The sequence below is a fragment of the Python bivittatus genome, unplaced genomic scaffold (assembly GCF_059951505.1).
Source record: "Python bivittatus isolate LINGU-HERP-01145 unplaced genomic scaffold, Pbiv_v1 ctg000400_np1212, whole genome shotgun sequence".
NCBI classification, from domain to species: domain Eukaryota; kingdom Metazoa; phylum Chordata; class Lepidosauria; order Squamata; family Pythonidae; genus Python; species Python bivittatus.
In genome coordinates, this window is record NW_028277073.1 from 9,659,941 (window position 1) to 9,676,887 (window position 16,947).

Sequence of the window (16,947 nt, forward strand, 5' to 3'; positions counted from 1 at the left end):
CAAAATTGATTTCTGTATGATTTGAGGTCAACTTTGTCTCAAAATTTTATAATGTCTTTTTGTCAGTATTTGTAATATCCAGCTAGTATCTGTAATGCCATTCCCTTTTCTTTTTATTTAGAATGTATCATCTGCGTTCCTGCTTCTACAATGTATGCATTTGAACAGCCAAAAATAGCAACAGCTGTTACTTATAGCAGCACTTAAGCAAAACACAACACGTACAGAGCTATATTAACACTAGCAGGTGAACTGCCGGATTAGCAAAAGCAATAAATATTTTTCCCGGCACAAGAACGTCACGTATTCTCAGTAGTAAATAAACGTGCCTGGTTGGAATGTATTGTATCTACTATCAATACTTTTTATTATAAACATGGAAAGTGTGTAACTCTCAGCTAGAGAAATCACAAGTTCACAGTGATGTCCAGATTGATCCAAGTAGAAAATGTTGTGCTAAAATATCATTCATCAAGTTGCCAGAGTTGCAATAAGAGTTTCCTCTTGGGTCTCTTCCAACTATCTCCAGATAGGAGACAGAAAGAGGTATCCTCAAGAACATGACTGGAAAATGGGATCGATGTACTCTTGCTATGATCATCGCACATCTCATGTAACTTGTCTCATAGAGTTAGAATACCAAGGTGTCTCTTGTAAGGGTGACAAAAAGGTGGCACAAACAACTGTACGCACACACACACATAGACATATAATGACAGAGAAGGCCCCTCTTTCTCTCTTCCACAGAGAGAGAGAGAAGGAGAGGGAGGATGCAGTAGTTTACAACAAAGCTTTTGTGAGGGAGAATATAAAGTTTGTTATTTTAACTTGAAGCACTAATGGAACTATAAACAAGCTACTCCATTGATCTTGGAGGCTCATGACAGGTGGTATGTGAAGCCATCAAAATGAATTGTGGCTGAAAGGCTATAGAAAGTTTGTCCACATTCCTGAATCCTAGGCAACTACTTTGGAAGCACAAACATGAAAAGCTGATGGCTGAAGTATATCTTTGGAAACATCTACTAAATAACACATGATACATGAATACATATTAGGGAGTATAGATGAAAAAGCTCTATTAAGTTGAAGCTTGGGCTTGCATCTAGATATTGAGAAAATCTGTATAGAGCAAAGAAATGACACAAGTTCTCAAGCAGTAAGTTAGCTCTAATAATAGGTACCACGACAGAGAGCTACCATCTAATGTGCCTGTGAGCCCAGAAATAAATGGAAAGCTTTTCACAATCAATTGTTTTGATTGATTGTTGGACTAGGAAAACAGGCTATAATTTCAGCCAAAGAAGTTTTAGTTATTTCTTGTATTCCAACTATTTGTATGTTTTTAGAAACATCTACAACTTGTAACCTTTTCTCCATTATAGTCCCTAACTTTCCCAAAAAGTTGGAGGAAAAATGAGTTTTTGCAAAATTTCCATTAAACACCACGATCATATGTCCTTTCCATTGTTGCCCTTCATTTATTGACAAGGCCACAGTGCAATACTTATTACAAAGTAAATACTTTGTCTTTGTGTTCTGAGAATAACAGGGAGGTTCACAGTGCTTGGGATTTCTAAAATCATTTTTGAAAACCTGGGCAAGACGTAATAGAGCATAGCACTTCTCATCAAAACAACCATATGGCCTTATTGATCTGAGAGGAACATAGTCCAATTTTGCTGGTAAAATATTGCTTGCTTTCTGAAATTTAAGACTAGAATTCCAGCTCAGCATCTGAGATTACATTTCAGAATAATCCTAGACACTGCTACAGGGAAGATTTTTCTTCCCATGGAATGCCAACCAATTTCCAGGATCTGTAATGTAAGACAATCTTTCCAAATTCGGCTTACTCATTCTTGTGAATCTTTCATGAAATGTCCTGCCCAGGACATTTACTAGTTGCTCAAGGCAGGGCAGTGGTTTTCACTCCTTGTTCCCAGCACTTCAAGTTGGCAGAAGTGAAGCCAGTCTGGGGAATAAAAGCAGTAATGATGTGAATGTGCTCTTGATTCAGCAACTTTTGGAAGATCATAGGTTCCTCATCTCTGTTTCAAAGTACTTCCAGACGAATAGTCTTTAGTGAAATTAATCAAAAGGTATTCTACAAAGAAGAGTATTCAAAGGAATGGTGGGAAAAAGAATATGTATGTATCATGAATGGAAAATAACATCATTTGGCACCCTTATAAAATGCCATGCTTGTGCCAGGATAATTTCACAATAAGAGCTTTGTCTGGAACCTTCAAAGTCTTCCAGTAAGTTCTTACAACGAAATGTTCCTCTAACTCTTCCAACAATAGTTTTTCCAGGCTCTGGTATGTTTGGATATGTTAATAGGTTCTGCCTCCTCAGTTTGTCCCTTGGGTTCAATGCCCTGACACAACTATGGCTGGCCTGATAGCTTTCTATAGCTCAGCCTTGATAATACAGACCCTTATCCTACTTGAATATTTATTCAGCTTCACTTCCAATGAGCATTTACACAGGTGCCATTAGGACTTGTATTAGCTTGCCTCAACCTGGTGCTGTCCATAGTTCTGCAGACCACAGCTCCAAGAATTTTCAAGCAGCATGAATTCTTTGGAGGGCTTTGGACTGAAGTAGTTGGTATAGTTAATTTTAGTCCGAAGTCAAGAATTATATATTTATTTCTGTGAAGCTATTAAGCTGTTAAAACAGGATGTCTGATGATCTTATATTACTACCTTTTACTTCAGTTTGGAGAGAAACATGAGACAGACATTTCTTGAACTAGCCCCTACTTAGTTGAAAACTGAGTTGAGATTTGTGATGAAGATGCTGCCAAGACTGACCGTTGGATATATTGTGAGCAGTCTAAGTTATTCTTTTTATACTGTTGTTTTGGAGAATAAGAGACACCAAAGGGGTGGCTTGGTTTGTTTACTTCATGAAAAGAGCTGATATTTACTTGGTGGTGATTTAAACAACGCTGTATGCTTTAATCTTTCCAAATGGCTTGCATTAATTGCATCAGGTGACTTGTATCTGCATACTATTTAGAGCTGAGGCAGTAGATAAACTGCAGAAATGTAAATATGTCACCTCTCGGAGCTGTTTTGGAGTAGAATGACATAGAAATACCAGTTAAAAAAAAAAAAGTATCAATCCGCCCTAGGGGATTAGCAGACATAAAGGCCAATTGCACCCATAATGTAATGCTGTGCTGTGTCATTTATATCAGTGTTTCTCAACCTCAGCCATTTTAAGATGTGTTGACTTCAACTGCCAGAATTCCCAAATTCTGGGACTTGAAGTCCACACATCTTCAAGTGGCTGAGGTTGAGACACACTGACTTAGATGAATGTAGAGGGCAAAAATGAATACCCATCTTGAAGGCAACATTTTGCTTTTCTTCATAGGAGTGTACGGCAATTAAATTGATTTTTCCAAACATTTCTTAGAAACAGTATCTGATTCCTGGCTCTCAAACTGGAATATGATTTGGAGACGGGTTGCCAGCATTTTAAATAACTTTCATGGAAGTGGAAAGAGCTTGGCAGAAGAACTGAGTGGTGGCAGTTTCTAGTTTTTTACTTCAAAATTAAAGTGTGGTTTGGTTGCTCATTGGGACAGTTTCAGCAGCAGCAGCACCCTAAACTAATATTAAGTCAAAATGATGCTGAGGGATGTTATACAAGTCCCCTCTTTGGGGTCCTGCAGCAGGTAAAGTCATTGCTGTTCAGAGAGCACATACAGGTTGGCAAACGACTAGAGATCTTCCTCATAACTGTAAATTGGTAGCCATTCACATTTGGGCTGAGACTATAGCTTGGTAGATCATATAGTGGATGATGGTTTAGGATGCTACCTGCTGCCAGCCAAAGGAGAGTGCTAGAATAGTCAGACAATAATGTTACATGCATAAAACAACACTCTATCTTGAATGAACCAAAGGTATCCATTTTGCAATACATTAGGTTGGGAGGGACACCTTGAGATTAAATATGGATCCTGCTGTTATACATACTTGGTCATTTTATTTAAAAGCAGTTTTATTCAATCTGCTGTACTCCAGACATGCTGGAAATGATAGAAATTGTAGTCCAACACATCAAGAGGCATTCAGATTACAGAAGACCAGGCTGCAATCTAGAATGGGCTCTGACCTCTAGTTATCCTAGGCATACAAATAGCCTGTTTCCCAGGTCAGACAAAACGTTTGCTATGCAGAGTGAAGTAGAAGTATAAAGTTATTTATCCTGATTAGGTTTTACTGTTGACCTAAAGTTTTCAGAAAGGATGTACAAGGAACTTGGCCAAGGGACGCCTGAAAGGATCAAGGATAGGAGTTCAGCCCTCTCCTTTAATACATAAAAGCCCCCTCATAGCTCCTAGCCTAACAGATACTGCCAACCATCTGAGATGAAGAAAAGGACAAAAATAGTATCCAGCTAGTGATAATGCAATATGAGACTAAGGTCAGATTCCTAAAAAAAAGCTGGGAAACTCTATGAATACTAATTCAAGTCTACTGGGAATGTCCATTAACTTATAAAGAAAATCAAATTACACAAAAGAGACACCATTACTCTGTGTGACAGCACACATTTTTCACTACACAGGTCTTGAGATATGGCTTCCTATGGTTTTTCTTTTTTCTTTTTCCTGCTGACGAGAACCCTAAATCCTGCCCTCCTCAACAATTCCATTCTAATCATTTCAGAACTGACAATTATTTAAGTGCTGGTCTCATTTAACAGGCATGTACCTGCATCCAAATTAGTTCAGAGAATGCATTCAAAAAACAATTGATACCCATGAGGATGTCTGGTGCACCATCCATGTATTTATGCAAGACAGACCTGAACATTAAACCACAGTCTGGTGCATTCTTGATAGGCAGCCCAAAGCACTAGGTCTGAATCATAGACAGTTTTCACCCTTCTCACTGACGATATGATATTGAAGTTGCACCTTGGGGATGGGAAAATTCCCTCCACAAAATTCAAAATCAGCTATAAACAATATTTTTTTAAAAAAATTTTTTTAACTTTTTCTGTGTTATACTCCAATTTTCGCTGTTGTGCTAGAGGAGTATTTTCTAACTTTTTAATGTTATTGTGCTTATGAAAAAGATGAAGGTTGGTTTTCTTTAATAAGCTTATGGTTCTCACAGCCATATTTCCATAGCAAAATAGGAAAATAAAAATTGCAAACCTACGGAAGAATACGTTGCATAATTGCCCTGGATTCATTTTAATCTATCCTGGATTTTAGACGGCTAAGAAAGGTAATGTTTAAAAGGTAAAGCTTGACCCCTGTAACTTCATGGAAACATCCATGCAGTTTACTTGGCAACAATGTGGAAGTGGTTTGTCATTTCCTTTGTTCTTTTCTTTTTTTATTTCTCAGTCCAGTCTACAGCTCTGCAATTTCATTGGCTCCCATCCAAATACAAACCAGATCTGGTCCTGCTTAACTCTGTGAGATCAGCCAAGATTGGCTAGGTCCTGCCTCCTTGTTGGGCAGAGGCAATATTAAAAGTGTAAAAATTCAGATACACTGAGAATATACCAGTGTATCACTGGCAACTACTGACTCACCGCAATTCAGAAAATAAATATGTCAAATGATAATTTCGTGGTATTAGGTTATACAGGAAAACTGTAAGGTTCATAGTGATGTGTAGAGTGGAGTTTTCACTTTTGTCTACAGTGCAGCTTCAATGTTTATCACCCAGCTTGGCAAGGAGGCAGTTTCCTGCTTGAGGAAAGAATTGTATTCCATTTCTTATACAACATGGTCCCTATGCCATCTGTTCACAAACAACAGACAAACATGATAAATCATGCATTTTAGATTTCTCCTTTGGCCCATATTTATGTTAATGAAACATGGAGCTAATCTAGAACAGTGTTTCTCAACCTCAGAAATTTAAGATGTGTGGACTTCAACTCCCAGAATTCCCCAGCCACACAAAAGTTGCTAAGGTTGAGAAACAGTGACCTAGACCATTTCCAGGGATACAGCCATGTCAGTGAAGACAAAACTTCTGATTATGGACCCCTAATCCTGCCAGGGATTCACATGAAACAAGTAACACATTTTAAAGCTATTCTCCTATGAGGATCAAACAGGAAGTTACAGATGAATCAGGAGAATGTCTTGGTTATTCCTAGTCACATGATTCCATCAGTCCACAGTAATATATAGACCATAAGTAAGGATTGACTTTTGTATGACTAATATTGCTGGTAAAGTTATAATTTTGCAGATTCTACAACTCAGGCCAATGACAGTTACATTTACTATTCTGCTCTCTACTCTTTTACTATTCAGTCCTTATTACTACCACCTCCTGTTGACTTTCTACCTAGTAATCTTCCTTTGCCCATCTCAGCCAACCCTTTGCAGCTATGTACTATATCTGTGAACACATCTAATGGGTTTAATTTTTGTTTTTACTCAGAAATGGAAATAAGGGTATTTGTTACATGACTAAGGTATCTGGCTGCACATTTTTTATCTTTTTTTAAGTAGCTGGTGCCACCTCATTCTATTTTTTTAAAGTCCCAACCCATTTCAAAAGGGGGTTATAGAGTTGAATATCACAGAATTAGGGCCCAACTCTAGATATTTTCTGCCAGAAGCAACTGGCATTATGTTAAGCTCACTTTCTTTCAGTAAATACATTTAGGAATGCAGGTTTTTTTTGCTCATGGATATCTATCTATCTATCTATCTGTCTGTCTGTCTGTAGATCTGTCTACCTACCTACCTACCGACCTACCTATCTACCTATGAAATTGAAAGCTGATGGTGGGCATATGGGTAGCTGGAATTTTGGTTTAAGGGTTGCTTGGATGATCAGCGGGCAGCTGGTCTAGAATGCAATGGTGTGAACAATTATGGGTGTACCTCAGCACAGCCATGTAACTCCTCTGCTACATGAGCTGCACTGCTTACCAGTGAGCTTCTGAGTGCAATTCAAAGTACTGGTTATTACCTTCAAGGCCCTTAATGGCATAGATTGTCTGAGGGACTAGCTCTTTTCCATTGCTTTTGCCCATCCCATCAGATCTGCCAGAGTGGGCACACTTCCTCTCCCAGCTTTCAAGAATGTCATCTAATGGGACCTAGGAAGTGGGCCTTCTCTGTTGATGCCTGCCCTCCAGAGCAGCATCTCCCCAGAGATTTGAACTACCCAACCCTGCAATCCTTTACAGAAACCTTGAAACCTTGATGCTTCCCCAAAGCTCTGTGATAGGCTGGGGAATGTCCACCCAGATTGTAGTACATCAGTTTGCTGTGATGTATGCCTGCCCTCCCATTATATTTATTGTCTTTCTGTTTTGTTTTAGGTACTGTGGTTGCTTTTAACTTGTACTTTGACCAGAATCATTGCTGAGTTTAATTTCAGAAATACATCTGAACTTAAAAAATAACAATGGGGTTGTTGCATGTTTATAAATTGTATGTTCACAATTATGCTTCTTGTTGTATTAGTTAATGTTACGTATGCTTACTTGCTCTACCTTTATGGAAAGGAAATCCCTATATTTAAAGGGATTTTCTAAAGTCTGGCTGGTGTCATATTCAGGGAGTCCTCTTTGCTGCTGTCAATCTATTGGGTTTATTTAATTGCACAAACCATTACTCAGCTACATTTCACATTCTCTTACATGTACAATATTTATATTGCCAGAAAGTTTGATTTAGAACCTTTTGGCTACAATCAAGTGCATATAGCTCAACATAACTTTATTTACATTATCTCTATAGCTCATATCCAGTATGTTTTAAAAAAATTATATCTTTACATCTGCTACATAAATAGATAAAATATAATAAATAGTTTAAAAACAGAATATGAAATGATAGTTAAGAGTTCACTAAAAATATTGTCATTTATTTGATAATTCCTTTGCACATTGGAAATGTATTTTTAATTTAGTTGTAAAGATCAAGAACAAAGCAAATAGCATTAAGTAAAATCTATCTATCTATCTATCTATCTATCTATCTATCTATCTATCTATCTATCTATCATCTAGTCAGCCATCCTCTTAAATTGTATCAGAACACACAGGAGTCCTTTTTAAAATACATTTCTTGAAACATTTCTCATCTAGTTTTAGTATGAATAAAAGCATACTGGAAAGTGAGAAATCCAAATATACCAGTCACAGGACTTTTTAAGTTACATTTTTATATACTATAAAGTTTAATACTAGGTTTTCCAGTGGCTGATAACTTTATTAACATCTCTTTACTAATATTTATCTTCCTTACTGTAATGGGTTACAGTATTTCCTCAAGTGAGCAAAACCCAAAACACAGACTTTGCATGCTTAGAAATAAAGAGCTGTTACTTACCAGTTCAACTCTCCCAAAACCTCCAACTCCAAGAGTGTCAATGATGTTGAAGTCAGACAGCTTCAGGTTGGCGAAGAAGGCAGCTTCGGCTTCATATCTGGATTTTTTTATGTGAAAAAATGGAAATTTCTTAGAGGTGTATACATGAGTGCTATGTAATTCTGTTCCGAAATGAAGTACACGTTGATTGGGAGATACCATCTTAATTTCCATCTTTCCTTTTAAAAAGTCTTTGTTTTCTCACCCATTGGTCCCAAATCCACATTCTAAGTCTAGTTATTTCTTTTTTTCAGAATAAAAGTACCAAATGTGCCAACAGCATGTCTGTAATGCAAACATTTTGTGTTATAATTCAATTTCACTTATCGATTGAATTTCAGATCCTGACAGTTTCTATTAGTCTTCTGGTGAAGATTTTTCATGTTTTTTTGGTGGTTTTTTTTTTAGTATTTTGGGAAGATAAAGTCTTTCTTATGAGTTCCTTTATCCACAAGCTGGCAGAGTTTCTATAAATGTTTATTGAAAGTGGCAAGATCATGAAGGTCCCTGGAGAAAAATCTCAGCCAGGTTTTATGAAATCATATCCAATAAGCTGAGAAATTGGTATACAGACCTCTGAAAGGAATTATTTCAGGCACACACTACTATTCCTAAAAGAATATTTTCCTATACCCTACATTTTTAAACTTCACATGCAAGCTTGTGGTCCTCAAATCCAGAAGGGCTTCCTTTAGTCTGTGTATGAAGTAGCTCAGAATAAAAATGTACACAGTACTAGCTATGCAAGCCATTTGAAACTGACACACGCACACATGCCAAAAATAAGCCTTCCATGGATATGCCCATTAAATATGAATCTCTTAAAATAGTGTCTTGCTAGGGATTATGGTATTTTTAGAAAGGCTATGAGGGTAAACTGAAGAGGATGTTCCATCTACTCGCTGAACTTTGATATAGGAAGTATCTTGCTGGACGGAGGAGACATAATACATGCACACTTTTTCTAATGATACTTTTTATTTCTTATGAACTGAGTGTTCCAAAATGCATGTAGAAAGAGAATGCTTTTTCATTATTCTGAAACAGGTTAACCAAGGGGCACAATGAAGTGAAAATCAGTGAGGAGTTCTTTGTCTACATCTTTTTAGCTCCATTTATTCCAAAGGAATATAGGTGGGTTTTTTTGTTTTTTTTTTGGGTCCATCACGCTCACATGTAGGATTTTTAAACTGTGCTTTGCTTTTTTTATGTGTTTATGTTTTGTCCTAAAAGGCAGAGATTATAAATACAACTCCTCTGGGTCTCAAAAGCAATACGGGATTAATGTTGTTTGGGAATACAGAACATTCAACTTATTGTGAAGGTTCATTTTCTACCATGGAAATATGACATTCCATAGAAAGTATCTTCTACCCAGAAGCTCTGGTGGTAGGGCTAGAAGTTTTTGAGGTTGCTTCCCATGGGAAGGGATAGCTCCATCTCCAGTTTTGGAATGACCAGTTGATGAAGAACAAACACCTGACAATACCTGAGTAGAGGAAGAATATGTAAAACCATGTAAAACGACTGGTTGCTGGTACTGATGGGTCCCAATACATTTCTCTCTTGCTTCCCATTAAGTTGGTGCCTGGGTGAGCTGGATGCCCCATCTCCATTGTAGAAAATGGACCTTCAGTCCCATGTATAATTTTCTAACAGCAAAGAAAGGGCATTCCATAGTGAGACATACCACAGAAGTCCCTGAAAGTGGGATCTATCATTCAGATAGCCGCTGATACTTGCTAGGAACTATTTTCTACAGCACCTTCCTGCTGGAAGATACTTTGGCTGTGACATGACTTAAATTTGTAGTATTTAATAAGCCAGGACATGGAGGATGATGTAGTGGCCCTATAGATGCCCCCCAGGGCGCAGAGGAGTCAAAGATGGCTGCTGTAGGTGTCTTTTAGGGCACGTTTCTTCTATATCTTGTAGGTTAGCTTGTTTTAGAACCTCTTGATGTGCAGATGGGCTGAGAGAGGTTCTTTGTTCTGCGCTCTTAGGACTGAGGAAGATGCTGGGGCCTCCTTCTGTCTTAATGAGGGTTTTTGTAATCAGCAAACACTCAGCTGATTGAGCAAGATTGACCTCTCAGAAAAGATTGAGGCTTGATCCCTAGGAGGCTAAAGCTGTATTTGCTTCTTCTTCTGTCCAGACTCCCTGCCTACTTGGCCTAGAAAATGTGTTCTCCCATTCCAAAAGTGACATCCACGGTGAGCTGGATCTACTGTAGTATTGAATTTTCCTGCAAAGTAAGGGGCTCAGGAGGCATATTTAGCTCCAACATCAGAGAAGGCTTCTGAAGAAAACATAGAGAGCAAATTACGATGAGTTTGCTGGCTCTGAGTCCCTAAACAGCCACCAAGTTAAATAACTAAAAGACCAAGTAAAAGAAAAAAGAGGAAATAAAGAAAAAAAGAAGGTTTTGTTCCTAACCAAGTGTAGAGAACAATAGAGATGACCTTTGAGAAACTATGCAACAGCTGTTAGCAAAACATGATTTAAGTCCCGGACGGGGAAAAAAAAATAGAAAAAAAAACAACAACTCCAACTACTTCTGCCTTAACTCGCTGGAGTATAAGAGGGAGGGGGAGAAAATGCTGTCAGGCTTTCAAGATTCTGTTACAGTAGCCTATATCAATAAAATATAGTTCGAGTATTCCTTGTGGAATGTTTCCTGACCTGGCCTACGTCAAAGGGCTGACACCAAGGGAATCTTTATCATGTGGCTGACTGGCATGACTCATGAGTATGTGCACCCTTTGGAGCAAGGCTGGACCAGGAGCTATCCCCTCTCAGACACATCAATGTCAGAAACCTCTAGCCCTGCATCCAGAGTGAGTGGGCAGAGTTACCTGCTGTAGGAAAAACACAGGGCATCCAGAAATGCTGACATGGTTCTTGAATCCTTGCCAAATCCTCTCCAAATTTAAAATGCTTAGAGGAAGCAAGAAACTCACATCAGAAAGACCAGAAATGGGGAGCAGCTCTTCAGTATACCTGGCTCCTGACAACTTGTCAAATACAGGTAGTCCTTGGCTTACAACACTCATTCAGTGACTGTTCAAAGTTACAACAACATTGAACAAGGGGGATTTACAACTGGTCCTTGGAGTTCTGGCCATCACAGTATCCACACAGTCATGTGATCATGATCTGTGCACTTGATGCCCAGCTTGTAATTACAATGTTGAAGTGAGCCATGGTCACATGATCATGATTTCTGATGTTCCCTGATGGCTTCCCACAAGCCAGGTCAATGGGAAAGCCAGAAGTCCCACTCCTGCTGCTTTTTTGCCTGCCCATGCTCCGTAGCATCTGCCTGCAGCACTCCTGGCCCCCCACGGCACCCATGCACCCGCCCATGCTCCAGAGTGCCTACCTGTGGCACCCCCTGTGGCCTCATGCACCCCCTGTGCTCCATAGCACCTGTCCACGGCACCCCACCACCACCCTGTGGCATCTGCATACCTGCCACCCTACTTTGCCTGGGATTCCCACCTCTTCCCGCTTAATGACCCAAGCAGTCCTGGGGTTACTACAGCAACTGGAATTGCCTAGATTGCCATTGCTAAGCGATGCAGTCCTGTAATGTTGTGCTTTACAACTGCATCACTTAGTGACAGAAGTTCCGGTCCCAATTTCTGTCGTAACCTGAGGACTGCCTGTAGTGGGTTGGCAGGCTATAAAAGCATGATTAAAATGGGAAAGAGCAGCCCATGTGGAGGGTAAATTCTGCAACCATCATGGAACAAGCAGCACAGAGAGGGAAAGTTAATGCAGGGATAGCAGCACAGGCAGCAAAGGGAGCTGCATAAGCGAAGGCTACTTGAGTGAGACCCTATATATGATGGGACAGAAGTTCTCTTAATTGTTGTTGTTGTTCAGTCATTAAGTTGTGTCTGACTCTTCGTGACCCCATGAACCATATTGCGCCAGGCCTTCCTGTCCTTCACTGCCTCCTTGAGTTTGCTCAGTTTCATGCTCATTGCTTCAGTGATGCTATCTAACCATCTCATCCTCTGCCGTCCTCTTCTCCTTTTGCCTTCAATCTTTCCCAGCATCAGGGTCTTTTCCAAAGAGTCTCTTCTTCGTATTAGGTGACCAAAGTATCTGAGCTTGAGCTTCATTATCAATCCTTCCAATGAGCAGTCAGGGTTGATTTCCTTTAAGATTGACTGGTTTGACCTCCTAGCAGTCCAGGGGACTCTTAAAAGTCTTCTCCAGCACCACAGTTCAAAGGCATCAATTCTTCGGCGCTCAGCCTTCTTTATGGTCCAGCTCTCATAGCCATACATTACTACTGGAAAAACCATAGCTTTGATTATGCAGATCTTTGTCGGCAAGGTGATGTCTCTGCTTTTTAATATGCTGTCTAGGTTTGCCATAGCTTTCCTCCCAAGGAGCAAGCATCTTTTAATTTCATGGCTGCAGTCTCCGTCTGCAGTGATCTTGGAGCCCAAACAAATGAAGTCTGTTACTGCTTCCATTTCTACCCCTTCTGTTTGCCAGGAATTGATGGGTCCAGATGCCATGATCTTAGTTTTTTTAATGTTGAGTTTCAAGCCAGCTTTCGCACTCTCCTCTTTCACCCTCATCAAGAGGCTCTTTAGTTCTTCTTCACTTTCTGCCATTAGGGTGGCATCATCTGCATATCTGAGATTGTTGATGTTTCTCCCTGCAATCTTAATTCCAGCTTGTGATTCTTCCAGCCTGGCATTTCTCATGATGTACTCTGCATATAAGTTAAATAAGCAGGGTGACAGTACAGCCTTGTCATACTCCTTTCCCTATTTTGAACCAATCGGTTGTTCCATGACCGGTTCTAACTGTTGCTTCTTGGCCCACATACAGATTTCTCAGGAGACAGGTAACGTGGTCTTAATAGTTACCTCTTAATAGTTATCTTAATAGTTATCTCTTAATAGTTGCTGCTATTTCCTGACTCTCTTCTCCAGTGGTCCTAGTGAGAGAGAGCTTTATTGGAAAGGAGTGAAAGTGGTCATCATCACAGCCTCAGTCCTTTCCATCTGGAACTGCAACACGGGCAGCTGTTGCTTCTTCACTGCCTCTTTCTTTTTGCTGCCTGGTGGGGCTGGAGGGAAAAGGCCCTAGATCTTCTGATGGTTGCTGCTAGTGCTGCTCCTGTTCTCCTAAGCCTTATGAGCACACAGCGATAACAAAATGTAAACATCAGATCATAATGTTGGAAGCTCCAACATTGACCAGGGCAGAAACTCAGCTTATGTGCAGTTATGACCCTGTGATGACAGTGGAGAGGATTTGTGGCAAATGGACCACAAAGAGAGACAAAACAAGGAATTACTGTAGGGTCACTGCTTCAAAAGGTCTGGTAGGAAATAACAATTCTGTTCAATTCTGGGTTCTCTGTTATAGCCTTTCAATAACCTTGTATTTGCGGCCATTGTGTCGCATCTGATTTTGGAAGCTAATCAGTGTTGAGCCTATCCTAGTTCATAGAATAACCTTGTTTGACATTGCTGCTTATTGATCATTTTATTCTTGCCATGATGTGCATATTAAAGGGTTAGACAGCTAAAGAGCTATCAAATGGAATATCAATTTACAAATCTCTTTATATCTGAATTGTAAAGAACACAGGGCTACAGGCTTGAACCTTAGTCAAGAAGGGTCATATGCATAAATCTCTTTCATTATTTTTATTAATGGCTAATACTCTAGAAGACAGAAATAACATTTAAAATAATAGGGTAGATAAATTTACTGAAAACAACAGAAGGAAATTTAACAGAGAGGAATGCAGTGTTTAACTTAGGAAACAAATTAAATGGGGACAAGGGAAACCCGGCTTAATGGTAGTTCTTTAGGGAAATTAAAATTGCAATAATCAATAGCCAATTCAGTAACATGTGCTGAATTTGAGTCAGATGTATGATGTGGCTGCAAAAAAGGCAATGCAAAAGTGGTCAACATTTTCATAATGACACAGATGAGGAAAGGATGCTCATCAAATTTGCAGACAACATAATACAAGTTCAAGGTTCAAAAAGGTCTTGACTGACTTGAACACTGGGCCTTTTCCAACAAAATGCAGTTCAGTGGTAAGAAATATAGGGTTTTGCACTGGTAGGAAAAAAACAACAACAGTTGCACAGGTACATGATAGGCAATACCAGGCTTGGCAGGATTAAGTGAGATTAAGGGTGAGCCAGGAGTGTGCTGCAGCTGTCAAAAACTTAATGCAAGCTTGGCTGCATCAAGAGAGGTATAATGTTGACATCACTAGAAGTCATACTTGTGCCCTAAGCTGCACTGGTCAGACTGTATCTGGAATATGGGGTCCAATTCTGATCACCACAATACAAGGAAACTAAGGAGTGCAACGAAGAGCAACAAAGATGATGGAAGGCTAAACCCTATGAAGAATGGTATACATCAATCCTATGAGGCTGTGTATCTGTGTATCTTTAGAAGAGAAGGCTAAGGGGAAACCTGACAGCAATCCTATCAAGAATAAGACAAGAATTAATGGGTGGAAGTTTACAAAGGGAAATCCAAACTCCAATTCCTGACTGTAAGAGCTACTAAGCAGGGAAACAGCCTGCCTCCTGGAGTTGTGGGTGCGCTAGCCCTGGAGGTTTTCAAGCAAAGAGAGGGCTCCCACTTGTTTAGGATGGCCTGGGATGCCTGCCCTGGGCATGGGGTTGGAGTAGAAAACTTTCGATCCAACGCTTCTATAAATTACAGCTGTATCGACTTTAGTATAGTTTCCAGCTGAAAGTAAGAAATCATTTTGCTTTAATCTGCACTGGCCAGATTCCATCTCAAACACTGTATTCCATTCTGGGCACCACAGTTTAAACATTCAGACAAACCAGAACAGGTCCAGAATGATCCAGAACAAGGATCATCATGGGACTAGAAACTAAGCCCTATGAGGAGACAGTGGAGGCACTGAGAATGTTTAGCCTACAAAAGGCTGAGAGGAGATACAGATGCACTCTTCAAATATCTGAAAATATGTCACACAAAGTTCAGAGGGATTTAAGGTACGAAGACAGGTTCTGATTGAATATTGAGGAAAATACCCCTCCTAACATCAAAAGCAGTTCTCAATTACCCAGAGAAGTGGTGGGTTCCCATTCACCGTATTATTCAGCCATCTGTTGTGGGTGTTTTGATTTTAGTTCCTGCACTGAGGAGAGGGCTGGGACTTGATATCCTAAAGGGCCAGTGTCAACTATATGGCTCTATGATTCTACTTGTTATTTCTTACCATCTGTGATACTGTGTTATTTCTAACTGCAGTGTCACAACTGTCACACTGATTTGCTATAATTACTAATCTGGTTGTGAGCTCTGTCACAGACAATATTAGCTGTCCCATCTCTATATTCTTTCTCTGACAGCCTTATCTTCAGTCTGTTTATAGGAAAAGCCACTGGTCTAGAGCTTGAGTGCACAACTTTTATTTGCTGAAAGCTATCCATGATGCACCCTCCTCCAAAAAAGGCTGGGCTGGGATGAACATTAAATTTGATTTAATTTACAGTGGTTAATTTCATAATTTCTCCCTTTCAATCACATTATAAATTCCAATTTTATGGAAACATTTGGATGGGGACTGTGTAGATAAGGCTGTATCACCCTGGAAAAAAGACATAGATTTGGATTTTAAGCACTTTAGCCTGTCTGCTAATTTTTAATCCCTTTAGGAACAAATGCCAAAGCATAGCTGAATAAAGATCAGAATCTAATCTTTCATTACTGTAATGGCAGTCAGTTAGGAAGGCCTTATCACAGCTAACTACTTCACCAATAGCTTGTATGTATCACATTGGAGATAATTAGCACCAGTTCAAAAAAGATGGAAGTCTCAGAAGCTCACTGTTGTCCCAAAATGGTCCTTGCTTATGTTGGCTATCCATACCTACAAAGAGCTGCATTTTGTTCATGCCCCATGAATGATCCCAGTTGTGAAAAGCAGTAGCAAATAAATAGGAGGTGAAAAGAATGAGATTTTGCAGACTATTTGAACAAACCTCTAATCGGAAAGCTGAATAAACAGAAGGAATGCCTAAAAACCACCTCTTTTCACTCATGAAGCCTTTCCAGAAGAATATTCTGTCAGTGGACTGATACAATCTAGATATAAGCCAACCATTCTACTAGGGTGTGTGTGTGTATGTGTGTGTGTTCCCGATATTGATGTTGAATACAGTGACAGAGGCCATCCTTTGATGTTAATAAAAGGAGGCATTCAGAGTTGGTGGAAAGAAGAACTAGCAAACAAAAAAGTGTTGAAGAAAAGCACTGATAGCTAGTGAACAGGAACACACTTGTTAGATACATTAACAATACAATGTTAATACAATTGGGTGGCATCAAAATTGAATAAATGAATAATTAAATGTGCAACAATTTAACTGATCTTTTAAAAACTACTTTGGCTTTAGACAACTCTGAAAAAACACAGCATATTTAAACACAGTTTAATATTATTGATTCTGTATGATCTGCCAATTAAAAGCCATTGTAGATTCTGTGACTTCAACAAATGCTGCAGTTAAAAAAGAAAAAGC

At 39.4% G+C, this 16,947-nt stretch overlaps 1 protein-coding gene across 3 annotated transcripts in view; it reads right to left on the reverse strand.

Annotated features, from left to right (window-relative positions):
• The window catches only part of PRKG1 (protein kinase cGMP-dependent 1), a 772,110-nt gene that overhangs the window by 36,093 nt on the left and 719,070 nt on the right, over positions 1-16,947 (reverse strand). For all 3 annotated transcript variants that reach the window (XM_088144405.1, XM_088144404.1, XM_088144406.1), the window contains exon 10: positions 8,345-8,441. In XM_088144405.1, coding sequence (XP_088000531.1) covers positions 8,345-8,441 — 97 coding nt within the window. The remainder of the gene's footprint in view (positions 1-8,344; positions 8,442-16,947) is intronic.